The sequence below is a fragment of the Vidua chalybeata genome, chromosome 6, assembly GCF_026979565.1.
Source record: "Vidua chalybeata isolate OUT-0048 chromosome 6, bVidCha1 merged haplotype, whole genome shotgun sequence".
NCBI lineage: Eukaryota > Metazoa > Chordata > Aves > Passeriformes > Viduidae > Vidua > Vidua chalybeata.
This window is the reverse complement of record NC_071535.1, coordinates 55,570,018-55,596,792: the sequence shown is the minus strand read 5'-3', so window position 1 is coordinate 55,596,792 and position 26,775 is coordinate 55,570,018. Positions and strand designations below refer to the sequence as shown.

The window sequence follows — 26,775 nt, the reverse complement described above, 5'->3', positions numbered from 1 at the left end:
GGAAATGAGTCCTAGGAAAGTGATGTTTATGTATTAGATGACAAAGACACTTTAATGACTCTGTGTGTTTATGATGAATAAAACCGTTGTTGCAAACTCTCACCATAAACAGAAATATGAAGAGATGCTTCTCTGTGTCCTGAGAATTCCTGCTTCCTAATGCTTCCCATTGTGTGACAAAGTTTATTCCCGCAGATTTCAGAATCACTCTCAATTCCCATTACCACCACTCTCTCCATCCCATCCCATCCCATCCCATCCCATCCCATCCCATCCCATCCCATCCCATCCCATCCCATGCCATCCATCCCATCCCATCCCATCCCATCCCATCCCATCCCATCCCATCCCATCCCATCCCATCCCATCCCATCCCATCCCATCCCATCCCGAGGCCACTCCCTGCCTTGAAGTGCTGCCCATTGGGCTCTGCTGCCCTCCAGTCTGGACATTTGGGATCAGCAGCATCCAGACCCTCCCTCAATTCCTCCAGATCTTTCCAGAACCCTCTGACCCTTCTGGACCCCTCTGACAACTTCCAGATCCTCCCCAGGGCCGCCTTTTTCCCTGTTGACAGCCCTGCTCCTGCCCTGCTCCACCTGGGACCATGAGCAGTGTCTCTGCTTCTCCCAGCCATTCCTGCTTTTGTACCTTGAAGTAAACAATTTAGCAAGGAAATAACATGAACTGCATTTAGCTGCAATGGTATCTCATGCCTTAACCTTGCTTCCAGGCCTGACTCACTCAGATGTCTCAGGTACTGGAACACCTGAGAGAGCAGCATCTCCCCCACATTTGCCAGAGCAGATGCACAGGTGTGTGCACACAGAGAGAAAGAGTCAGTGCAAGGTGCCTGTGAGAAATTCCCCTGGGAGGCAGTGAAATGCTCACTGCGGATCCGTTTGCATCTCCTCACTGTGCCAAGGCTTGGGCCTCGAGCGCTGGGGGATCGGCCCAGGAGCCGTCGGCGTTGGGGCATCACCCGAGGGCAGCAGACGGGAGAGATCCCAGCTCGGAGAGGCCCCACTGCCAGGGAGCTTCTGGTCAGCGCTGCTGGGCCCAGGAGAGCTCCAAGGGTCTCCTTTTGGACCGCTGCTTACAGGGCCCCAAGGGATGGGCTTCAGCCACAGCAATGTTTCACCCTGGCCACACTTTGGGCAGGCAACTTTCTGTGAAAGTGTGGGAGCAGGGATGGTGTGGCATTCAGGGAAGTGAAATAATTCCCAAGGCTGTTGATAAAAGCCCAGGGGTTCGTTGGCCAGCAGCAGTTCCTGGGAGCAGAGGGTGTTTCTGATCAGTGCCAGAGGAGCTGAGCCCAGGGGCTGCTCCTCAAGGCTGAGGCCTCCCAAGCACGAATCAGAGCCCAGTGCGGCCTGGAAAGGGGGTGGGGGATGCACCAGCACAGGGAGGGTGACCCTGTGGAGATTTCTTGATCAGGTCACTCAAGAAATCTCTCAGCCACTGTCCTGGGGTCTCTCAGCAGTGCAGCAGGAGGAATCAACAGGCTCAGGCCTCTGTGTCCATGGCAGGATCATTACTGCTGGCAGTATTTTCTTTCGGCTCCCCAAACACCCTGCGGATCGCCTTCCTTAGTGACTCCACAGAGCAGTTCTTCCTGCAGCTCCCCATGGAGCAGTGTCTCCAGCAGCTCCCCATGGAGCAGTCTCTCTTCCAGCTCCCCACCAAGAAGTAGATGAAGGGTTTGATGCTGCTGGTGATGCAGGTGAGCAGGAAAATTGCCTGGGAGGGCACAACCGTGTAACCGAGCTGCTGCAGGAAAGAGCAGAGACTGAGGGGCAGACTGAAGATTGCAACGAGGACAATCACAATGTCAAGCCTCTTGTGTTTCTGCTGCTGGGAGCCAGACTTAAAATGAATGAAGAGGATTGTGCTGGAAATGACCATGGGTGCAGCAAATAGGAAGAGGTTGAGGGCGTACATGGAGGTGAGAGCCATCCGGCATTGCTCCTGCTCGTGTGACTGGCACTGGGAAGTCACCGTGGGATTGACAGCGGTGACAACAAAGAGGAGGACCCAGAAGAGGACAGTCATCATCACCAACAGCAGGCGGTCAGGAAGTTGGCAACCACAGAAAAACAGGCAGAGGATGGACCTGCACCTCTGAAAGCTGATGAATGTCAGCCGGTACAGCCCCATGGTGTAGGAGAACAGTGACAGATAGAAAAGAAAGCTCAAATACATCAGGGGCATTACAGTAGTGCAGGACACTTCTTCCCTCAGGAAGATCATGGTGGAGGGGACCATGACGATGAGGAAGAGGATGTCGGTGATGGCCTGGTTGAAGACGAAGTCGGTGGTAGGATTAACGTAGAGGAGCCGGAGGAAAGCCCCGTTCCCAACCAGCCCACAGACACTGAAGAGCAACGTCACAAGATGCATGGCCACGCCGGAGACATTGATCTCACACTGACCAGGTCCGTCGGTCGGTGAGGTGGGAGATGGGGACACGGTGCTCACCTCCATGGATGGATGCTGGGCAGGCGGTGGGATGTGACCCCTGGCTGTGGTCAGAGTGGATGGGGAGTCAGTGCTTGGAGAATCCAGGGATGGACCACGGGGCTCCTCAGCAGCTCCCTGCAGCAGGAAGGATTCAGTGAAGAGAAGTGAGATGTGCAGGGGAGGAGGGTGGTGGAAATTGTGGGAGAGGGAGGGTTGGGCTATTTTGCAGGGTATTGATAAATAAGAGAGAATAAACATTTTCAACTCCCCTGAAGTTGCTTAAAGACTAACTGGGCAGAAACATAAAAAGATATAAAGGTTTGGACACAGCATGATACCCGTGGCTGGAACCACTGGGGAAAGTGATAAGGAGACCCACAGTATTTTTGGGGCAAGAAGCAAGAGCACATGGCCAAAGAAAAAGTTCAAGGCAAGGTCACTTTTAATATCACAGCACTCAGTGTATACATCCACCAGAAACCCCCCTTAATGAACCTCCAGGACGATGAAATGATGCTCAGTGGGAAGTGGATGCATGGAAATGAGTTCTAGGAAAATGGTGTTTATGTACTAGACAAGAAAAACTTTTTAACCCCTAAATATGGTTATAGTGGATAACGCATGTTGTAAAGTAGAGATCCGTCTGTGTGTCCTGCTGTCTAATACTTTCCTTGGTAATAGCATTAGTTGGTGTTAGGAACTTTATTCTGTCTCATTTTGGTATCACTCCTTATCCCCATCTCTGCCTCACTCCCCCTCCCATCCCATCCCATCCCATCCCATCCCATCCCATCCCATCCCATCCCATCCCATCCCGCTGGTTTCCCAGTTGGAGGCCACTCCCTGGATGCAAGTGTGACCTGTTGGCTCTGCTGCCGTCCAGTGGGAGATTTGGGATTGGTGGCACCCAGACCCCTCCTGGCCCCTCCAGCCCCTGCCTGCCTGATGCCTTGGGATGGCTTCCCAGAACAGAGGCTAGACAAGGTGAAGAGAATGAAAGTGGGTATTTATCAAAGGCCTTCAAAAGGTACCCCTTGGGCAGTCAAAGCCTCTGAGAGGGGCTACACCCAAAATGGACAATGGTCACGAGGTTTTCAGACAGATATAAGTTTGGTCCATTTACAAATCTGGGGTGAATCCCCCAATTACAGCTTCAGGTAACGAAGTCATTTACTCCCAGTTTGCTCCACACCCAATTCACTTTTGTCTACACTTTTTGGGGCCTGAGGCAGTAGAGTGTGCTTGAATTTCAGGCCTAGAGGGATTGTTTTGTCTGACCAAAATGTGAAGACAGTTAATTAACACTTTCCATGGAGTTTAAAGTTATGCACTAATGCAGTACAGGATTTGAAAAACATAAAGGCAAAAATCCTAAGGCATCCAGCCCCCCTCTGACATCCTCTAGAAATTCCCCCCACGCTGCCTTCCCCTCCAGACATCCCTGCTCCTCTCCTGCCCCACACAGGATCCCCAGCAGTGTTTCCACTCCTCCTGGCAATTCCATGCTTCTCCACGCCAATGCACACCAGTGGAGCCATCCCTCTACTGCCTCTTGTTTCTCTCCAAAGGAGGTTGGGGGGCTGGACAGGAGGGATGGAGCTCGGAAGGGGCATCTGCAGGGGAAACACTGCCCCAAAGCCTTACAGGGTAGCCTGGGGTGAGCAGCCTGTGGGGAGGGACTGGAGCCTCAGACATGGGGCTGGGAGGGATGGGAAGGATGGGAGGTGGGTGGGCTGCATGGGGAGTGGGATGGGATCTTGGTGTGGGAGGTGTGGGACATGATGGTGGGAGGATGTGGTGGGAAGGTGTGGGATGTGGTGGGGATGGAGAAAAAGCACGGGATGTGGTGGGACTGGAGAAAAGGTGTGGATGTGGTCGGGCTGGAGAAAAGGTGTGGATGTGGTGGGGCTGGAGAAAAGGTGTGGATGTGGTGGGGCTGGTGATCTCAGTGAAGCCACAGGGAGCAGGGTGATGCCCCGTGGAGCCCATGGTGACAATCACAGGTGTCACCCTGCCCCTGGAAGGGGGTGGCCGTGCTGAGGACCACGGCCTCCTCCTCTCCTTGCTGCTGCACCATCTGAGCCTGCTGAAGGAGCAGCTGAAGGCAGTGGAGAAGAAGAATTTCTGAAGGCAGAGAGACCTTTGCGCCTGGCTCACACAATTAAAAATTCAAGATCTCTGGGGAGATCTTTGCTGTGACACTCACAGAGCACTCACAGGGAATGCTGAGCCCCATGGCCATGGTGTCCTGGTGAACTGTGCCGGTGCCAGCCCAGCTCTGGGCACTGCCGATCGTGGTTGCTCCAGGGAGCACAAGCCATGGGTGTGTCCCCTCTGAAACCAAGAAGTTTAAGTCTAACGGCAAAAACATTTTAGACTAGTAACACTTTTGAGTCAAAATGGTGAACATTTTGGAAATTTATGTACTATAGACAGGTTCAAAGAAACAACACATTTCAGGAATTTTTTTGCACCATAATATCCAAGATTTTTACAGATACTCCTAAATGGCTCCCAATTTATTATTTCACGGAATGAGTGTTTTGTTTCTTTTAATTACTTCCAAAATATGTTGTCTTTATTAGTTTAGTACATAACCCATTTTTTTTTTCCAGCTAAAAAATGCTTTATTAAATTTGATGTCATGGTTAGACAATTACCATTGATTAAGTTTTCTGAGGTGTACAAGCCTAGGAAATGGCTCTTTTACTGCCACTGCAATTTATCTCTTGCAATTTATTAGCAAATTCTTCTGGTGTCTATAGGCCTCTGAATTCCTAATTCTCTCAAGATATCATTCTCATTCTATGATGTCCAATTAATTTCTAGTTATTTGTTAACTGTTAAAAAATACTTTATTGAATTTTGTTCTCCCGACTATTGAATAAGTTCTCTAGGGGCTATGGGTCGATAGAGTTTTCTACTGGCACTCAGCCAAGACATAGCTAAATCAAAACCAGCTAAAAAAACACAGTCAAATATGCTCCGACTAATTAAACATAGTTCATTATGAAATTTCGAAACAATCACAAAATTCCTGGCTAACTACCTCTCTGTCCCCTCCCTCCAGTCACATTCCTGGCTGGCAGCAGGAGCCAGAGGAAGCCAGGAAGCGCTGGCAGAGGGAGCAAAAGCAGCTCAGGGTTAATGGTGCTGTTTATTGACATCAGACCGCAGTGGAATACAGGAACCAAGTGCCAGGGGGAATTTTGGGATCACAGCCATGTTGGGAAGGATCCGTTTGGGAAACAGTGCTCTAGGACCCGCGAGGGAGGAGCAAAGCCCTGCTCCAATCTGCTTCCCGCAGAGCATTTCTCACACATAGCCCTTGGCAATGCCCCTGCTGCCTTCTCCTGCAGGAATACGGAGCAGGACAGTGATATCATGGAAATTTAGTAATCTGGTGGCTCAAGGAAACCCTCAGCCATTGCCCCATGGTCCTGCATCGGGGCAGTTGAAGGATTCAACAGGCTCAGCCCCCCGTATCCCTGCTGGCATCATTACTGGGGGCAGTGCTTCCTTCTGGCGCCTCAGAGACCTTCTGGAGACACTCCCTGAGGGACTCCTTGGAGCAGCACCTCCAGCACTTTGTAACTGAGAAGTAGATGAAGGGGTTGATGGTGCTGTGCATGCAGCGAGCAGCAGAACAGCCTGGGGGGACACAGTGGTGTAGCCGAGCTGCTGCAGGAAATTCCAGAGACTGAGGGGAAGAGTGAGGAGCACAGTGAGGAAGACAATGATGTTGAGCCTCTCGAATTGCTGCTGCTGGAAGCTACCCTTGAAATGAATGAAGAGGATTGTGCAGGAAATGACCACGGATGGAGCAAAGACGAGGCAGTTGAGGACGTAGAGGGAGATGAGAGCCCCCAGCAGAGCTTGTGTTCCTGTGACTTGCACAGGGAAGTCACTGCAGAAATGGCAGCGATGACAGTGATGGAAAGGGCGCAGAGCACGGGACTCACCAGCACCCATGAGAGGTGCTGGGGAAGGTGGCAGAAGAGCCCACGTGGGCAGAGGATGGACCTGCACCTCTCGATGCTGATGGCCGTCAGCCACTACAGCCCTAGGCTGTAGAACAGCAGGAAGAGGAGGAAAAGGAAGCTTATATATGCTGGAGACATGATGGTGTTATAAACAAGTTTATAAGTAAATTGTTAAATGTTAGTTACCATGCTTATTAATTGTTACCTGTTAATTACCACGTTTGTTACTCATATTGTTAGCTACCTTACTGCACCATTTTTTTCCGTCGGTGCTTCCCGAAATGGCGCCAGGATAACGTCACAAGCGTATATGTAAATCAGTCCCATCCAACAGAATAACACCCTAGAAAAACGAGCCAACCTCCAGGTCAAGAGACCAAGTGACTTGTCCAGCCTGAGGACTGTCCTACTATTTCAGCAGCATAATTCTAAGCTCTCACCACAACCTAACCAGAACTGGACCAGAGTGAGGACCTTAGACAACAAGCCCAAAAGTGGCTTCCTAGGCACACCCGTGAGGACGGAAGCCCCAGCTCTGCTATGCAGCAAAGCTGACATCCTCCTCCTCCACGTCGCCAAAGGGAGCAGCGGCGGTGCGCGCGGCCCCTCGGGCCCCCACCCAGAGCTGATTTCATAATAAAGGCATTACAAAGGAGCAAGTCTCTGTGCCCATTCAGTTCAATGGCAGAGCAGGACAAATGCTGCAGCAGGAAGAGCTGAGTGGAGGGGAACCATGAAGATGAGGAAGAGGAAGTTGATGATGACCAGGTCAAGGATGCAGGCAGTGATGGGTTTGATGGTGTCCCTCTGGATGCAGAATCTGAGGACCCAGAGGACAGCTCCATTCCCAGCCAGCCCACAGAGGCAGATGAGCAGTGTCCCACTGCGTATGGCCACATTGGTGACATCTACCTCTCAGAGATTGTCCCCTTCAGTGGGTGAGATGGCAGGGGGGGACATAGTGCTCATCCCCATGGGTGGACGCTGGGCAGGCGGTGGGATGTGGCCCCTGGTTGTTGCCAGGGTAATTCAGGAGTCAGTGCTTGAGAATCCAGGGATGGACCGTGAGCAGCTCCCCGCAGTGGGAAGGATTCAGTGGGGAGGAGTGAGATGTGCAGGGGAGGAGGGTGGTGGGAATGGTGGGGTGGGAGGGTTGGGCTGGTTAGCAGGAGGCTGATAAATAACATAGAGAATAAACATTTTCAGTTCTTCTGAAGTTGTTCAAAAGTAAAGTGGCCAAAATGTAAAAGGATGTGTTATAGATGGATAATGAGATGATTGGCTCTCACAGTTAAGGGATGAATACTGTGTGAATATTAAGAGAAGCTTTATTGATGTATAATTGTGTTATTGTAGTCTGTTGTTTAGCTGTCCCCTGTTGTCTCCATAGTCCCCTTTTCTCCCCTCTGTACTGTTGCCATCAGAGAGCCTGAGTCACCTAGGACAGGTAGAAAGAAGGCCTGTACAAAAGCTTGGTGCTGGGGTGGAGGGGGGGAGCAGCATGACAACAGCTGACCTGTCACAGGGACATTCTTTTTTCTTTCAGATTTTTTCATAGAAGAGCACAGAAAAAAGAAAGAGAAAACAATTTCTATTTCTGCTCCTTGTTTAATGCATGTGGAATGTGTTTAGAGAATTGTTTACCTGGGGCGATTGCTTGACTGGATTCTAGTAAGGATTGTTTGAGCCTGATAGCCAATCAGATCCACCTGTGTCTAGACTCTCACAAGAGGGTCACGAGTTGTGAGTTAGATATGGTAGTTAGAACAAGTAGGTTTGTAGTTTTAGTATCCCCTTTAAATAGCCTATTAATGTATTATAGTATAACTATAATAACAAAATCATTCAGCCTTCTGAACTGGAGTCAGACATCATCATTCCTTCCCAGCGGAAGTGGGGAATTTACATTTACAATACTGACCTCAAATCAAGTTGCAGGAAAGCAGGCTCCACCAATAAACAGCAAAGAGGAGCTGACTGACAGACTTTGGGAGGGGCCAGCTTTAGCTGATGCAACCCCCTGGGTATCAAAGGTGAAGCCTCCATCCTGAAGACGAGCCAGCCATGTGGAAGGCAGCCACGAGGGAAGCTCCCAACCTGTTTCTCCTTATTTAGACCTTTTCCTGTATTTTTTGTTAAGGTTTAATAAATCTTTAAACATTTTAAACAGTGGCTGGTTGTTTCTCACAGGATGTAAAGGCTAGCACACAGGGTGACAAACATGGCAGGAAGCAGGACAGAAACAGATGAGGAGACCTGCAGTGGTTTTGGGGCAAGTTCTGGAACAAGAAGCAACAGTGCATGGCCAGAGGAAAAGTTCAAGGCAAAGTCACCTTTAATATGGCAGCAATCAGTGAAAATGACCACCAGAGAGACCCCTCTTCATAAACCTCCAGGACCATAAAAGGACTTCCAGGAGGAGGTGGATGCATGGAAATGAATTCTAGGAAAATGGTGTTTATGTATTAGATAAGAAAAACTTTTCAATGCCGACATGTGGATATAATGCGTTAATATCCTGTTGTGAATTGTCATCATACACACAATACAAAAAGAGATCCTTCTGTGTCCTGTGCAGGTAAAGAATTCCTGCTTCCTCATGCTTTGCATTGTGTTAGAAAGTTTGTTCAGACCCATTTCAGAATTAGGACACAGACGGGATGCACAGGAGAAGAGAGAGGACATGGGGAGGGCACTGCGGTCACCGGGAGAGGGTGGCAGGAACAGAGCAGCTGCTGGAGGAGAGGAAGGTGGGTTAGGGAGGAAGGAAAACATTCCACTGACCTGTTCCCTGTGGGGCAGCAGCAGGCAAAGGAGTCTGTGCAGATCAGCGGTGCTTCCTGGTACCTCTTGCTCCTTTGGGATCCATGTCCTAAAGTGGCTCTTCCCAGGTCAGTGACATGAAGGAGAAAGTGCCCAGCTCAACAGGAGCTCCCCATTCCCGTCCTGCTGGCTCTCTCTGTTCCCTGTCCTGCCATTGTTTCGCAAGGCTTGGCGGGTGAATCGGAAATTTAATCTTTGGCTACGTCAGAATTTGACTTCCTCTCATTTATTTGTCTTGACTTTTTTTTCCTGTCACAGAGGAAGTGGCTCGACTTGCAGATTTCTTTGAATGGCTCCTGATTTCCCCCTGATAAGAAACAATCTTTCGAATGGGACATTCTCCAAACGCTTTCCCTCTCTCAGCAGGTTTCTACCATTCCTCATTTCCCTACCCTGAGGGGTTGTTGTCCCTCCAGCAGCAGAGAGCTGCTGGTGGCACTGCAATGCTGACAGTGCTGCAAGTGCTCACAGCACTGTGCAAGCATCTGATTGCTTCTCAGAAACAACTCCCATTCTGGGAAGAGGTCTGGGATCCTTGCCAAAAACTTCCCTGGCTCCAAGAAAGCCATCTGAGCTGAGAATTCCCATTTCTGCCATTCCAATGCAGGCTGACACAGCCCAAGGGAAGGACAGCACTCAGTTGTTTGCAGCCTGGTTATCAGCACTTGGAGCCCACCCTAATTACTGCCAATCCCCTTGATGATGCAATGAAAGCTATTAGGGACCAGATTTTGGGCTGCTGTGATCCTCTTTCCAGCCCTTCATTAGGGCTCATCCTCCTCCTCCTCCTCAGACATGGGAGCATTAGTGTTTGTTTTTACCTGACCCCACCCCTCTGGGCAACCTGTGCCAGGGCCTCCCCACCCTCACAGGGAAGGATTTCTTCCCAATATCCAGGCTGAACCCAGCCTCTGTCAGTGGGAAGCCATTCCCCCTTGTCCTGTCGCTCCATGCCCTTGTCCAAAGTCCCTCTCCAACTCTCCTGGAGCCCCATTAGCTCCTGGATCATGAAGTGTTTGCCCTTGAAAGGACTGGCCTGGTGAGGGGATGTGTGATTCCATAGCTGGGGACAGAAACACGGTGTCAGCAGGAAAGAGAGGTGACAGTTCTGGTCCCAGGGCCAGCAGTTTCCCAGAGGAGCATCCCAAATCCCTGTGGCACATGTCAGTCTGGTCAGGAATCATCTCATCTGAGCTTTCTAGGAATTCCTTGGAATTCCCTGTAGGCTGCTGTCTGACTGCCAAGGGAGTGTGGAAGATGACTCAGGGGAAACCTGCAACTTTCTAAGGATTAAAGCCAAGAGAGCAGCATTGATTTGCCTCTTCTCAGCAGAAATGACATTGCTGAAATCCTAAATCATCCCTCAGCTGTGTGCCTGTGCTCCATCTCAGGCACAGAATTGATTATTGCATGCATCCTCTTGGAAACTGCGTGGTGAAGGTCCAGTGCCACTGAAATTGCTGTATACAAGTGGGAAAACTAGATTTGAACCAGAAATCAAAGTTTCACATGACATTTGTAATGCAGGGTCCTAAGGATCCAGCCCAGGAATGAGACTGGACAAGTTCAGGCTGTTCAAAAGACAAGATTTTGGGATTTGGGTTCCTTTAAAAATGGAAGAAGCTGACATGGAGACAAACTACTTTTGCCATAGGTCTGGTTGCTGAGGCTCTCTCCTGTTCATTTCCTGGACAGAGTCAAGGGCAGATGAGAAGCAGAGCCCTGATCCTGTCCCAGGCTCTGGACTAGTTCCCTGTTTGTGAGAGCCCTGGAGAACACGAGCCAGCACGGAGAACAGGGGGCTGTGGCAGGAGCTGGGACAGAGCCCGCGCCGGACGCTGCTCGGGCTCACCCCGCGGGCTTCGCTCCCTGCGGGGACTGCTGGGCTCCTGGATGGTTTGGATGGGTGGTGATGAAGGATCTCTGAAGCCAGGTCTTTAGAACATGTGGTTTATTATAAGGGGTGAAGGGCCCTGCTTGGAGTTGCAGGCCCAGGGAGAGCGGGGAGAGAGAGAGAGAGGGTTCCAGGTGAGCGTCCCAAGAGGAAGGTCCAAGAGAGCGTTCGGTCCCTCGGCCACACCTTATCAGGGGGCTTCAAGGTGTGCTGGGACAGGACTTGGGCCAATGGGGTTACAGACATCAGATACTTCAGGGGAGGGTTACAGGTGTGGGATGAACCATACATTGGGGGGTGAGACAGAACATTCCATTTGGCCTTTGGATCTATCAGAAGGGGGGATTGCTTTCAGCTTGGCTGTATTATTGTTTTCAAGATGCTCAGTAATTAAGGTTTGGTATTTCAAATCTTGTTCTCATCTCAATATCTGTATTTTCTGACTCTTTTGCGAGGCCATCATATTTATAGGGCTTTCGTATTTCATCTTCCCCAACAGCTCCCCTCTCCCAAGTGACCATTCCAGGGAAGCTCCTGAAGATCCCGCCCCAGGGACAGCAGCTGGTGTGTGTGAGGTGATGTGAGTGCACTGCGGTGAAGTTCTCCAGGCTGCGAGAGGAAACAAGGTCAGACTCTTCTCTTTCACCTTAGTCAGTGCCCCCTCATTGGGTGGAACCTGGTTATTAATTCTGGGCAGAGAATTGAGATCTGTAGGGTATTGAAAGCAATAAATACTGTGGGAAAAGGGAGGGAATTTTAAATGAGTGTCCTGCTGATGGAATCCAGCAGCTCAGTGATATCAACTGACACCTGAGAGTGCAGGTCAGACCCATCCCAAAGCCATTTGCTCTCTGATATCTCCATGGGCAATCCTCTCCTTCTCCAGTTGTTTTCCTCCTCCAGTTGTGTCCTGTCCACATCAGGAAGGAGGTGCCTCCCTGGCTTTTGTGCCATGTACACCAGACCAGGCTCCCACATCCTACTTGCCTTCTGTCTTTTCCCTCACCTCTCCCTGTGCTGCTCCACATGGAAGCTGTGGGTGGGAAAAGATGGGAAAAGCCACATTTGGGGGACAACAGCGTTGCTGTGGTGTCTCTGTTTTTCCCCTCTCCAGCTGTGTGAGGGCAAGGAGAAGCAGCAGAGGTGTCACAATGAGCACTTTGTCCCCTGCCATGGAGGGAGCCAGCCCTGCCTGCTGGAACCAGCCCGGTGGGAAGGCATCCAACGGGAGCTGGAATGAGGAGAACCACGACAACTGGACCAAGTGTGACAACAGGCACTGGAGCAAAGTGCCCGTCACGCTGCTGCTGCTGTGCCTGTGTGGAATGGTGGGAACGGGGCTGTGCTCCGGCTCCTTGGCCAACAGCAGCGTAAAAGTAAATCCACCCTCTGATTTACTTCCTGGCTGGGAGCTGTGCAAAGGAATTCCCCTCCTCTGTTAGTGTTGCCTTCCAGAGGGCTTTTGAGGATTTGCCAGAGCCAGGGAATGGGGACAACACAGTGGAATCATCATCTAGTGGAATCATCATGAAGGAGAGTCAGCATAAAATAGAACCTTAAAGTATCCAAAGTTGGAAGGGACTCACAAAGATCGTGGAGTTGAGCTCCTGGCCCTGCACAGGACATCCCAACAATCCCAGCCTGTGCCTGACAGCATTGTGCAAATGCTCCTAGAGCTCTGTCAGGCTGGTGCTGTGTGCAGCTGGGGAACTCCTGCCTGGGGTGGACGATGAATGATGTGGGGAATCCTCATGGAACAGTTTGGGTAGGAAGGAGCCTTAGAGATCATCTCATTCCATCTCTCCTTCTGCCATGGGCATGGACACACCAGAAACCTTTTGCTTTGAAATCTTTGCTCTTTTGAAAGGAAGCTCAGATAGGGAGAGGCCTGGGTGACACTGGAGGCAAGGAATGTGCTGGGAAGTAGAAAAAGTACATTGGAGGATCATGATCCTCCTGTGCTTGCTTTGGGTGAGACCCCTGTCTGAGTTGTTCTTCCCTGAACAAGAGGTTGCACCATGGAGGGTTTCTGCTTTGCAATGGACAGGAAAAGAGAGGCAGGGAGAGAAAAACCCTCTCAGATGTCAAAGTCTCTCTCTTCTGTTAATTATTAACAGCTCTATTAATCAATACTCCTTAGTTGTTTAACCTCATGTGTGTCTCCAAAGCCTGACTCAGCACCCATAGCTTTCAAACTCACTTCCCTTTTCAGAAGCAGTGGCACGTTGTTTTCCCCTGAATTTAAGGCAGTGAGAAAAGGAGGGACAACTTCCCCCGAGCAAGAGATGTGGCTGCTTCCAGGTCTCTCCCAGGAGAAATGAGGAGATCCTGGCACTGCCAACATAATCCCAACCATTGATGGCACGTGCCTTAGGAAGGGCTCTTGTATGAGACAGGTACTGCCCTCCTCACAGAATGGGATAAAATAAGGAATTGAGCCATTTTGGAGAGTGTTCACCAGAGACAGGCTCTGCAGTTATGCCTGGATGTTGTTTATTCAGCAACTTCTGTGATCAGTTTTACCACAATGGATTAAAAAAAACCATAAATGCAGAGTTAACTTAGGGCTAGTTACAGAATGCCAAAGATCAGTACAGGCTGGACTGTGGCTGAAGCTGCTGTGCAGGGTCGCTGTTCGGCTCCTCCTGAGGGTGGCCAGGTTCAGGATGGAGGTGGTCAAGGCCTTCCTTGGACATTGATGCTGCGGAAGCAGAGGATGGCCCCATTCTGCAGAAGAGCAGCATAACCCCCTGATTTCTGTGCCATTAAATGGTCCAGGCATCTGGTGATGGGAATTTCCATGTTTCAAGCTCTTTTTGGTCACAGGCACCAAAGGAGTTCAGTGGAGTTCACTATTGACCCTGCACTTTAGTCAGAAGGATTTAATTCTGGAATTAAAGAATGTGAGAAATTCCCACTGAAAGGATAAGGGAATGTTGCTGTCCCTCCCCAGCTCTGCAGCCCTACCTGGTGTCCCTTCCCATCCGCTGGGAATGCAGGGCTGACTCTGCTGGACAGAAGGGGAAGGATGCTCTGTGTGATCCCAACCCCTCTCCTGCCATCGAGATGGAAGCAGCCCTGCAGGGATTTGGGAAATCACTGCCATCCCGTGCTGGGTGTGTCCCCGTGGCTTTAAGGTGTCCCCTTCCTTGCAGGCAAGAGGTCCCTGAAGACACCATGAAACTCATCTGCTGAGCCAAAGGAGATGGAGTTCATTCCCAGGGGCCAAGGCCATGAGGGTCATTCCATGGTGAATAGAGCTGGGGAAGAGCACTGAGCCCAGCTGCACTGCTTGGATCCACATGGCTCCAAAAATCACCTAAGACAATGCTCTTGCTCCCTTTACCTGCATGAATACACCACCATGGGGAGGGTGATCCCGTGGATATTGATTAATCAGGGGTCTCAAGGCTCAAGGAAACCTTCAGCCACTCTCCAGGGGTTGTTCAGCAGAGCAGTGGAAAGGATCAACAGGCTCAGACCACTGTGGACCTGGGGCATCATTTCTACGCGCAGTTTTTTTTTTCTGGTATTCAAAGACCCTCTGGAGGGACAGCCAGAGGGACCCCATGGAGCAGGGCCTCCAGCACCTCCCTGCCAAGAAACAGATGAAGGGTTTGATGCTGCTGTTGATGCAGGCGAGCAGGAAAACCACCTGGGAGGGTACAAACGTGTAGCCGAGCTGCTGCAGGAAATTCCAGAGGCTGAGGAGGAGAGTGAGGAGCACAGTGAAGACAATAATGATGTTGCACCTCTTGGGTTGCTGCTGCTGGGAGCCACACTTGGCATTATTGAGGAGGATTATGCTGGAAACGAGCATGGGTGCAGCCAGGAGGAGCAGGATGACGGTGTGCATGGAGATGAGAGCTGCCAGGCAGTGCCCCTGCTGGTGTGACGGGCACAGGAATGTCACTGGGGGAATGACAGCAAAGAGAGCAAAGAAGGCGCAGTATTGGATGCTATCCACCACCCAAAACAGGCACCGAGGTAGGCTGCAGTGGCAGCAGAGCTTGCAGAAGTCGCACATATCCAGCACAGTACTGCTCATCATCAGCCTGAACAGCCCCCAGCTGAAGGAGATCATTGGGAGCTGGAAAAGGAAGTTCACATATATCAAAGGCATGATAGGAGAGCAGGACATGTACTCCATCAGGAAGAGGAGGGCGAAGATGAATGCAAAGAGGAGGAAGAGGAGGTCAATGACAGACAGGTTAAGGATGCCATAGTTGTAGATTTTCAGGTTGAGGAGGCAGAGGACAGCCCCGTTCCCAGCCAGCCCACAGAGGCAGATGAGCAGTGTCACACTGTGTATGGCCACACTGGTGACATCTGTCTCCCACAGATCATCTCGTTCAGAGGGTGATGGGGGAGGAGGGGACACGGTGCTCACCTCCATGGATGGATGATGGGCAGGCGGTGGGATGTGACCCTGGCTGTGGTCAGAGGGGATGGGGAGTCAGTGCTTGGAGAATCCAGGGATGGACCATGCGGATCCTCAGCAGGTCCCTGCATCGGGAAGGATTCAGTGGGGAGGGGTGCGATGTGCAGGGGAGGAGGGAAGTGGAAATTTTGGAGTGGGAGAGGGAGGTCGGAGGGTGGGTTGTTCAGCAGGGGATGCAGAAGGAAAGTGCAGCACAGTGGATGGATGACATGGGGAGGGCACTGCGGTCACTGGGAGAGGGTGGCAGGAACAGAGCAGCTGCTGGAGGAGAGGAAGGTGGGGTAGGGAGGAAGGAAGACATTCCACTGACCTGTTCCCTGTTGGGCAGCAGCAGGCAAAGGGGTCTGTGCAGATCAGCGGTGCTTCCTGGTACCTCTTGCTCCTTTGGGATCCATGTCCTAAAGTGGCTCCTGCCAGGTCAGTGACATGAAGGAGAAAGTGCTCAGATCACCAGGAGTTCCTCGCTCCCATCCCTCTGTCTCCTCTCTGTGCCCTGTCCTGATATTGTTCCCAAAGGCTCGGTGGACAAATGGGGGAGTGGGTGAGTGAAAAATTGTAACTTTGCCTGCTTCAGAAATTCAGTTCCTCAGAGATATTTATCTTGGTGGGTTTTGGTTTTTTTTTTTTTTCTTCAGAGGAAGTGGCTTTTGTCAGGTGCTCTAAATGAAGATTTTTGTGATTGGCTCCTCTTTCCCTCCTGATGAGAAACCCTCCTTCCCTGCAGAATGGACCATTCTCCAACTGCCGTCCTGCTCCACATAAGTTTCTACTATTCCTTGTTTCTCTTCCCTGAGGGTTCATGGTCCCTCCAGCAGCAGAGGGAGGCTGCTGGTGCTGGTGGCACTGGAATGCTGGCAGTGCTGCCAGTGTAGGTGAGGCAGCTGGGTGCTTCTCAGAAACAATTCCTGTTCCGGAAGGGCTCTGACATCATTGCCAAAATGTGCTCTGGGCTGAGGAAGTACAGCTGAGCTGCTTCCTCCTCCTATCCCCATCCCATCCTCATCCCTGCTCCCCATCCCCATTCCAATCCCCATTCCCGTCCCTATCCCTGCTCTCCATCCTCACCCCATCCTATCACATCCCTTAGGTTTCCCAGATGGAGCCGCTCCCCGACTTGGAGCGTGGCCTGTCAGGCTCTGCTCTCCTCCAGTGGGGAGTTTTGGGATTGCTGGCATCCAGAGCCCCTCCAACCTGCTCCGACCCTCTCCTGACCCCTCTGAAAGCACCTGCAACATCCCAGACCATCCCTGGGGCCCGGTCAGCCCCGAACATCCCCGATCTTCCCCCTCTCCATCTGGGACCTCAGGAAGTGCCTCTGCTCCTCCTGGCTATGGAGTTCTTGGACCAAGGAGACAGGAGGAAAGTCCAGCTCCCCAGGGCACAGCAGGAGAGCATAGGATGATAAACGTGGCTGAAGCCACTTCAGAAACAGATGGCTTGCAGTGGTTTTGGAGCAAGTTCTGTAACAAGAAGCAAAAGCACGTGGCCAAAGCAAAAGTTCAAGGCAAGGTCACCTTTAATATCTCAGCACTCAGTGAATGTGATCACCAGAGCCCCCTGGGAATGATCCTCCAAGACAAGGAAAGGACTTGGAGAAGGAGGCAAATTCATGGAAATGAGTCCTAGGAATGTGATATTTATGCATTTAATAAGAAAGACACTTTAGTAACTCTTTGTGGTTATGACGCAAAAAAACCCTGTTGTAAAGTCTCTCCCCAAGCAGAATTAAGGAGAGATCCTTCTGTGTGTCCTGTGGAGGTAAAGAATTCCTGATTCCTAATTGTTCCCATTGTGTTGGAAAGTTTATTCTGGCTGCTTTCAGTATCACTCCCAAATCCCATCCCATGCCATCCCATCCCATCCCATCCCATGCCATCCCATCCCATCCCGTGGCCGCTCCCTGCCTTGAAGTGCTGCCCATTGGGCTCTGCTGCCCTCCAGTCCGGATATTTGGGATGAGCAGCATCCAAAACCTTCCATTCCCAACCTCCTCCAGATCCTACCAGAACCCTCTGACTCTTCTGGACCCTCTGACAACCTCCAGTCCCAACCCAGGGCCGCCTTTTCCGCTACAACAGCCCTGCTCCTGCCCTGCTCCACCTGGGACCATGAGCAGTGTCTCTGCTTCTCCCAGCCATTCCTGCTTTTGTACCTTGAAGTAAACAATTTAGCAAGGAAATAACATGAACTGCATTTAGCTGCAATGGTATCTCATGCCTTAACCTTGCTTCCAGGCCTGACTCACTCAGATGTCTCAGGTACTGGAACACCTGAGAGAGCAGCATCTCCCCCACATTTGCCAGAGCAGATGCACAGGTGTGTGCACACAGAGAGAAAGAGTCAGTGCAAGGTGCCTGTGAGAAATTCCCCTGGGAGGCAGTGAAATGCTCACTGTGGATCCGTTTGCATCTCCTCACTGTGCCAAGGCTTGGGCCTCGAGCGCTGGGGGATCGGCCCAGGAGCCGTCGGCGTTGGGGCATCACCCGAGGGCAGCAGACGGGAGAGATCCCAGCTCGGAGAGGCCCCACTGCCAGGGAGCTTCTGGTCAGCGCTGCTGGGCCCAGGAGAGCTCCAAGGGTCTCCTTTTGGACCGCTGCTTACAGGGCCCCAAGGGATGGGCTTCAGCCACAGCAATGTTTCACCCTGGCCACACTTTGGGCTGGCATCCTTCTGTGAAAGTGTGGGAGCAGGGATGGTGTGGCATTCAGGGAAGTGAAATAATTCCCAAGGCTGTTGATAAAAGCCCAGGGGGTCGTTGGCCAGCAGCAGTTCCTGGGAGCAGAGGGTGTTTCTGATCAGTGCCAGAGGAGCTGAGCCCAGGGGCTGCTCCTCAAGGCTGAGGCCTCCCAAGCACGAATCAGAGCCCATAGTGGCCTGGAAAGGGGGTGGGGGATGCACCAGCACAGGGAGGGTGACACTTTAGATGTTTATTATTCAGGTGACTCAAGGGATCCATCAGCCACTGTCCCAGAGTCTCTCAGCAGTGCAGTGGAAGGGTCAGAGCACTGAGTCCATGTTGGGATCATTGCTGCGAGCAGTGTTTTCATTTGGCTGCTCAAACACCCTGTGGAGCGCCTTCCCTAGGGACTGCATGGAGGAGTGCCTCCTGCAGCTTCCCATGGAGCAGTGTCTCCAGCAGCTCCCCATGGAGCAGTCTCTCTTCCAGCTCCCCACCAAGAAGCAGATGAAGGGTTTGATGCTGCTGGTGATGCAGGTGAGCAGGAAAACCGTGTGGGAGGGCACAACCGTGTAACCGAGCTGCTGCAGGAAAGAGCAGAGACTGAGGGGCAGACTGAGGAGTGCAACGAGGACAATCACGATGTCGAGCCTCTTGTATTGCTGCTGCTGGGAGCTGGGCTTGAAATGAATGAAGAGGATTGTGCTGGAAATGAGCAGGGGTACAGCAACTAGGAAAAGGTTGAGGGCGTACCTGGAGGTGAGAGCCACCTGGCATTGCTCCTGCTCGTGTGACTGGCACAGGGAAGTCACTGTGGGATTGACAGCGGTGACAACAAAGAACAAAGCCCAGAACAGGCCACTCATCACCACCCACCGCAGGTGCTCAGAACGTTGCCCAGTGCAGAAAAACAGGCAGAGGATGGACCTGCACCTCTCGATGCTGATGAACATCAGCTGGTAGAGCCCCATGGTGTAGGTGAACAGTGACAGCTGGGACAGCAAGCTCAGATATATTGGGGGCATTTTAGCAGAGCAGGAAACCTCTGCCAGCAGGAAGAGCAGGGTGGAGGGAACCATGAAGATGAGGAAGAGGAAGTCGATGCTGGCCTGGTTGAATGCCACAAAGTCGGTGATGGAATTAATTTGGAGGAGCCAGAGGAAAGCCCCGTTCCCAACCAGCCCACAGAGGCCGAAGAGCAGCGTCACAAGGTCTGTGGCCACGTTGGAGACATTGGTCTCACACTGACCAGGTCCGTCGGTCGGTGAGGTGGGAGATGGGGACACGGTGCTCACCTCCATGGATGGACGCTGGGCAGGCGGTGGGATGTGGCCCCTGGCTGTGGTCAGAGTGGATGGGGAGTCAGTGCTTGGAGAATCCAGGGATGGACCACGCAGCTCCTCAGCAGCTCCCTGCAGAGGGAAGGATTAAATGGGGATGGGTGAGATGTGCAGGGCAGGAGGGCAGTGGAAATGGTGGGAGAGGGAGTTAAGAGGTTTGGGCTGGTTTGCAGGGGCTTGATAAATAAGAGAGAATAAACATTATCACCTTCCCTGAAATTGCTCAAAGATAAGTGGCCCCTTAAGTAGGGAAAATATAAAAGTCTGTAAAAATGTGGACCCAGGCTGATAATTGTGCCTGGAGCCAAAGGAAAATTTCAAGGCAAGGTCACCTTTAATATCACAGCACTCAGCAAATATGAGCACCGGAGACCCCTTCTGAAGGATCCTCCAAGAGCATCAAAGGACTCCCAGTAGGAAGTGGATGCATGGAAATGAGTTCCAGGAAAATGGTGCTTGTGTACTAGATAAGAAAAATTTTTAATGTCTATGAATGGTTACAGTGGATAAAAATGATGTTGTAAAGTCGCACAACACACATGGAAATAAAGAGAGAATCTTTTGTGTGTCCTGCTGCCTAATACCTCCCTTGCTAACAGCATTAGTTGGTGTTAGGAACTTTATTCTGTCTCATTTTGGTATCACTCCTTATCCCCATCTCTGCCTCACTCCCCCTCCCATCCCATCCCATCCCATCCCATCCCATCCCATCCCATCCCATCCCATCCCATCCCATCCCATCCCATCCCGCTGGTTTCCCAGTTGGAGGCCACTCCCTGGATGCAAGTGTGACCTGTTGGCTCTGCTGCCGTCCAGTGGGAGATTTGGGATTGGTGGCACCCAGACCCCTCCTGGCCCCTCCAGCCCCTGCCTGCCTGATGCCTTGGGGTGGCTTCCCAGAACAGAGGCTAGACAAGGTGAAGAGAATGAAAGTGGGTATTTATCAAAGGCCTTCAAAAGGTACCCCTTGGCAGTCAAAGCCTCTGAGAGGGGCTACACCCAAAATGGACAATGGTCACGAGGTTTTCAGACAGATATAAGTTTGGTCCATTTACAAATCTGGGGTGAATCCCCCAATTACAGCTTCAGGTAATGAAGTAATTTACCCGCAGTTTGCTCCACACCCAATTCACTTTTGTCTATACTTTTTGGGGCCTGAGGCAGTAGAGTGTGCTTGAATTTCAGGCCTAGAGGGATTGTTTTGTCTGACCAAAATGTGAAGACAGTTAACAAATACTTTCCATGGAGTTTAAAGTTATGCACTAATGCAGTACAGGATTTGAAAAACATAAAGGCGAAAATCCTAAGGCATCCAGCCCCCCTCTGACATCCTCTAGAAATTCCCCCCACGCTGCCTTCCCCTCCAGACATCCCTGCTCCTCTCCTGCCCCACACAGGATCCCCAGCAGTGTTTCCACTCCTCCTGGCAATTCCATGCTTCTCCACGCCAATGCACACCAGTGGAGCCATCCCTCTACTGCCTCTTGTTTCTCTCCAAAGGAGGTTGGGGGGCTGGACAGGAGGGATGAAGCTCGGAAGGGGCATCTGCAGGGGAAACACTGCCCCAAAGCCTTACAGGGCAGCCTGGGGTGAGCAGCCTGTGGGGAGGGACTGGAGCCTCAGACATGGGGCTGGGAGGGATGGGAAGGATGGGAGGTGGGTGGGCTGCATGGGGAGTGGGATGGGAGTTTGGTGTGGGAGGTGTGGGACATGATGGTGCTGGTGGGAGGATGTGGTGGGAAGGTGTCGGATGTGGTGGGACTGGAGAAAAGGTGTGGATGTGGTGGGGCTGGAGAAAAGGTGTGGATGTGGTGGGGCTGGTGATCTCAGTGAAGCCGCAGGGAGCAGGGTGATGCCCCATGGAGCCCATGGTGACAATCACAGGTGTCACCCTGCCCCTGGAAGGGGGTGGCCGTGCTGAGGACCACGGCCTCCTCCTCTCCTTGCTGCTGCACCATCTGAGCCTGCTGAGGGAGCAGCTGAAGGCACTGGAGAAGAAGAATTTCTGAAGGCAGAGAGACCTTTGCGCCTGGCTCACACAATTAAAAATTCAAGATCTCTGGGGAGATCTTTGCTGTGACACTCACGGAGCACTCACAGGGAATGCTGAGCCCCATGGCCATGGTGTCCTGGCGAGCTGTGCCGGTGCCAGCCCAGCTCTGGGCACTGCCGATCGTGGTTGCTCCAGGGAGCACAAGCCATGGGTGTGTCCCCTCTGAAACCAAGAAGTTTAAGTCTAACGGCAAAAGCATTTTAGACTAGTAACACTTTTGAGTCAAAATGGTGAACATTTTGGAAATTTATGTACTATAGACAGGTTCAAAGAAACAACACATTTCAGGAATTTTTTTGCACCATAATATCCAAGATTTTTACAGATACTCCTAAATGGCTCCCAATTTATTATTTCACGGAATGAGTGTTTTGTTTCTTTTAATTACTTCCAAAATATGTTGTCTTTATTAGTTTAGTACATAACCAGGTTTTTTTTTTTTCCAGCTAAAAAATGCTTTATTAAATTTGATGTCATGGTTAGACAATTACCATTGATTAAGTTTTCTGAGGTGTACAAGCCTAGGAAATGGCTCTTTTACTGCCACTGCAATTTATCTCTTGCAATTTATTAGCAAATTCTTCTGGTGTCTATAGGCCTCTGAATTCCTAATTCTCTCAAGATATCATTCTCATTCTATGATGTCCAATTAATTTCTAGTTATTTGTTAACTGTTAAAAAATACTTTATTGAATTTTGTTCTCCTGACTATTGAATAAGTTCTCTAAGGGCTATGGGTCGATAGAGTTTTCTACTGGCACTCAGCCAAGACATAGCTAAATCAAAACCAGCTAAAAAAACACAGTCAAATATGCTCCGACTAATTAAACATAGTTCATTATGAAATTTCGAAACAATCACAAAATTCCTGGCTAACTACCTCTCTGTCCCCTCCCTCCAGTCACATTCCTGGCTGGCAGCAGGAGCCAGAGGAAGCCAGGAAGCGCTGGCAGAGGGAGCAAAAGCAGCTCAGGGTTAATGGTGCTGTTTATTGACATCAGACCGCAGTGGAATACAGGAACCAAGTGCCAGGGGGAATTTTGGGATCACAGCCATGTTGGGAAGGATCCGTTTGGGAAACAGTGCTCTAGGACCCGCGAGGGAGGAGCAAAGCCCTGCTCCAATCTGCTTCCCGCAGAGCATTTCTCACACATAGCCCTTGGCAATGCCCCTGCTGCCTTCTCCTGCAGGAATACGGAGCAGGACAGTGATATCATGGAAATTTAGTAATCTGGTGGCTCAAGGAAACCCTCAGCCATTGCCCCATGGTCCTGCATCGGGGCAGTTGAAGGATTCAACAGGCTCAGCCCCCCGTATCCCTGCTGGCATCATTACTGGGGGCAGTGCTTCCTTCTGGCGCCTCAGAGACCTTCTGGAGACACTCCCTGAGGGACTCCTTGGAGCAGCACCTCCAGCACTTTGTAACTGAGAAGTAGATGAAGGGGTTGATGGTGCTGTGCATGCAGCGAGCAGCAGAACAGCCTGGGGGGACACAGTGGTGTAGCCGAGCTGCTGCAGGAAATTCCAGAGACTGAGGGGAAGAGTGAGGAGCACAGTGAGGAAGACAATGATGTTGAGCCTCTCGAATTGCTGCTGCTGGAAGCTACCCTTGAAATGAATGAAGAGGATTGTGCAGGAAATGACCACGGATGGAGCAAAGACGAGGCAGTTGAGGACGTAGAGGGAGATGAGAGCCCCCAGCAGAGCTTGTGTTCCTGTGACTTGCACAGGGAAGTCACTGCAGAAATGGCAGCGATGACAGTGATGGAAAGGGCGCAGAGCACGGGACTCACCAGCACCCATGAGAGGTGCTGGGGAAGGTGGCAGAAGAGCCCACGTGGGCAGAGGATGGACCTGCACCTCTCGATGCTGATGGCCGTCAGCCACTACAGCCCTAGGCTGTAGAACAGCAGGAAGAGGAGGAAAAGGAAGCTTATATATGCTGGAGACATGATGGTGTTATAAACAAGTTTATAAGTAAATTGTTAAATGTTAGTTACCATGCTTATTAATTGTTACCTGTTAATTACCACGTTTGTTACTCATATTGTTAGCTACCTTACTGCACCATTTTTTTCCGTCGGTGCTTCCCGAAATGGCGCCAGGATAACGTCACAAGCGTATATGTAAATCAGTCCCATCCAACAGAATAACACCCTAGAAAAACGAGCCAACCTCCAGGTCAAGAGACCAAGTGACTTGTCCAGCCTGAGGACTGTCCTACTATTTCAGCAGCATAATTCTAAGCTCTCACCACAACCTAACCAGAACTGGACCAGAGTGAGGACCTTAGACAACAAGCCCAAAAGTGGCTTCCTAGGCACGCCCGTGAGGACGGAAGCCCCAGCTCTGCTATGCAGCAAAGCTGACATCCTCCTCCTCCACGTCGCCAAAGGGAGCAGCGGCGGTGCGCGCGGCCCCTCGGGCCCCCACCCAGAGCTGATTTCATAATAAAGGCATTACAAAGGAGCAAGTCTCTGTGCCCATTCAGTTCAATGGCAGAGCAGGACAAATGCTGCAGCAGGAAGAGCTGAGTGGAGGGGAACCATGAAGATGAGGAAGAGGAAGTTGATGATGACCAGGTCAAGGATGCAGGCAGTGATGGGTTTGATGGTGTCCCTCTGGATGCAGAATCTGAGGACCCAGAGGACAGCTCCATTCCCAGCCAGCCCACAGAGGCAGATGAGCAGTGTCCCACTGCGTATGGCCACATTGGTGACATCTACCTCTCAGAGATTGTCCCCTTCAGTGGGTGAGATGGCAGGGGGGGACATAGTGCTCATCCCCATGGGTGGACGCTGGGCAGGCGGTGGGATGTGGCCCCTGGTTGTTGCCAGGGTAATTCAGGAGTCAGTGCTTGAGAATCCAGGGATGGACCGTGAGCAGCTCCCCGCAGTGGGAAGGATTCAGTGGGGAGGAGTGAGATGTGCAGGGGAGGAGGGTGGTGGGAATGGTGGGGTGGGAGGGTTGGGCTGGTTAGCAGGAGGCTGATAAATAACATAGAGAATAAACATTTTCAGTTCTTCTGAAGTTGTTCAAAAGTAAAGTGGCCAAAATGTAAAAGGATGTGTTATAGATGGATAATGAGATGATTGGCTCTCACAGTTAAGGGATGAATACTGTGTGAATATTAAGAGAAGCTTTATTGATGTATAATTGTGTTATTGTAGTCTGTTGTTTAGCTGTCCCCTGTTGTCTCCATAGTCCCCTTTTCTCCCCTCTGTACTGTTGCCATCAGAGAGCCTGAGTCACCTAGGACAGGTAGAAAGAAGGCCTGTACAAAAGCTTGGTGCTGGGGTGGAGGGGGGGAGCAGCATGACAACAGCTGACCTGTCACAGGGACATTCTTTTTTCTTTCAGATTTTTTCATAGAAGAGCACAGAAAAAAGAAAGAGAAAACAATTTCTATTTCTGCTCCTTGTTTAATGCATGTGGAATGTGTTTAGAGAATTGTTTACCTGGGGCGATTGCTTGACTGGATTCTAGTAAGGATTGTTTGAGCCTGATAGCCAATCAGATCCACCTGTGTCTAGACTCTCACAAGAGGGTCACGAGTTGTGAGTTAGATATGGTAGTTAGAACAAGTAGGTTTGTAGTTTTAGTATCCCCTTTAAATAGCCTATTAATGTATTATAGTATAACTATAATAACAAAATCATTCAGCCTTCTGAACTGGAGTCAGACATCATCATTCCTTCCCAGCGGAAGTGGGGAATTTACATTTACAATACTGACCTCAAATCAAGTTGCAGGAAAGCAGGCTCCACCAATAAACAGCAAAGAGGAGCTGACTGACAGACTTTGGGAGGGGCCAGCTTTAGCTGATGCAACCCCCTGGGTATCAAAGGTGAAGCCTCCATCCTGAAGACGAGCCAGCCATGTGGAAGGCAGCCACGAGGGAAGCTCCCAACCTGTTTCTCCTTATTTAGACCTTTTCCTGTATTTTTTGTTAAGGTTTAATAAATCTTTAAACATTTTAAACAGTGGCTGGTTGTTTCTCACAGGATGTAAAGGCTAGCACACAGGGTGACAAACATGGCAGGAAGCAGGACAGAAACAGATGAGGAGACCTGCAGTGGTTTTGGGGCAAGTTCTGGAACAAGAAGCAACAGTGCATGGCCAGAGGAAAAGTTCAAGGCAAAGTCACCTTTAATATGGCAGCAATCAGTGAAAATGACCACCAGAGAGACCCCTCTTCATAAACCTCCAGGACCATAAAAGGACTTCCAGGAGGAGGTGGATGCATGGAAATGAATTCTAGGAAAATGGTGTTTATGTATTAGATAAGAAAAACTTTTCAATGCCGACATGTGGATATAATGCGTTAATATCCTGTTGTGAATTGTCATCATACACACAATACAAAAAGAGATCCTTCTGTGTCCTGTGCAGGTAAAGAATTCCTGCTTCCTCATGCTTTGCATTGTGTTAGAAAGTTTGTTCAGACCCATTTCAGAATTAGGACACAGACGGGATGCACAGGAGAAGAGAGAGGACATGGGGAGGGCACTGCGGTCACCGGGAGAGGGTGGCAGGAACAGAGCAGCTGCTGGAGGAGAGGAAGGTGGGTTAGGGAGGAAGGAAAACATTCCACTGACCTGTTCCCTGTGGGGCAGCAGCAGGCAAAGGAGTCTGTGCAGATCAGCGGTGCTTCCTGGTACCTCTTGCTCCTTTGGGATCCATGTCCTAAAGTGGCTCTTCCCAGGTCAGTGACATGAAGGAGAAAGTGCCCAGCTCAACAGGAGCTCCCCATTCCCGTCCTGCTGGCTCTCTCTGTTCCCTGTCCTGCCATTGTTTCGCAAGGCTTGGCGGGTGAATCGGAAATTTAATCTTTGGCTACGTCAGAATTTGACTTCCTCTCATTTATTTGTCTTGACTTTTTTTTCCTGTCACAGAGGAAGTGGCTCGACTTGCAGATTTCTTTGAATGGCTCCTGATTTCCCCCTGATAAGAAACAATCTTTCGAATGGGACATTCTCCAAACGCTTTCCCTCTCTCAGCAGGTTTCTACCATTCCTCATTTCCCTACCCTGAGGGGTTGTTGTCCCTCCAGCAGCAGAGAGCTGCTGGTGGCACTGCAATGCTGACAGTGCTGCAAGTGCTC

At 50.8% G+C, this 26,775-nt stretch overlaps 3 protein-coding genes and 2 pseudogenes across 3 annotated transcripts; all 5 read right to left on the bottom strand.

Moving 5' to 3' along the window:
* Positions 1 to 385: 385 nt before the first annotated feature.
* Positions 386 to 9,742, bottom strand: LOC128789901 (proto-oncogene Mas-like). The gene is made up of 2 exons (XM_053946196.1): positions 9,228 to 9,742; positions 386 to 2,595 (listed from the first exon to the last, which is right to left on the bottom strand). The coding sequence occupies exon 2, from the start codon at positions 2,482 to 2,484 to the stop codon at positions 1,507 to 1,509; it is 978 nt and encodes a 325-aa protein (XP_053802171.1). The 5' UTR covers positions 2,485 to 2,595; positions 9,228 to 9,742; the 3' UTR covers positions 386 to 1,506.
* On the bottom strand, positions 5,550 to 7,526 carry LOC128789709 (mas-related G-protein coupled receptor member H-like; annotated as a pseudogene).
* Positions 9,743 to 14,584: 4,842 nt separating the features above from the next.
* On the bottom strand, positions 14,585 to 17,134 carry LOC128789708 (uncharacterized). The gene is made up of 4 exons (XM_053945874.1): positions 17,116 to 17,134; positions 15,912 to 16,011; positions 15,551 to 15,666; positions 14,585 to 15,250 (listed from the first exon to the last, which is right to left on the bottom strand). Exons 3-4 carry the CDS (start codon positions 15,554 to 15,556, stop codon positions 14,585 to 14,587), a joined length of 672 nt encoding a protein of 223 aa, XP_053801849.1. The 5' UTR covers positions 15,557 to 15,666; positions 15,912 to 16,011; positions 17,116 to 17,134.
* A 1,379-nt stretch (positions 17,135 to 18,513) lies between these two features.
* LOC128789438 (mas-related G-protein coupled receptor member A1-like) lies at positions 18,514 to 26,775 on the bottom strand. Its single transcript, XM_053945427.1, has 2 exons — positions 26,270 to 26,775; positions 18,514 to 19,690 (listed from the first exon to the last, which is right to left on the bottom strand). The coding sequence occupies exon 2, from the start codon at positions 19,577 to 19,579 to the stop codon at positions 18,599 to 18,601; it is 981 nt and encodes a 326-aa protein (XP_053801402.1). The 5' UTR covers positions 19,580 to 19,690; positions 26,270 to 26,775; the 3' UTR covers positions 18,514 to 18,598.
* Positions 22,546 to 24,678, bottom strand: LOC128789707 (mas-related G-protein coupled receptor member H-like; annotated as a pseudogene).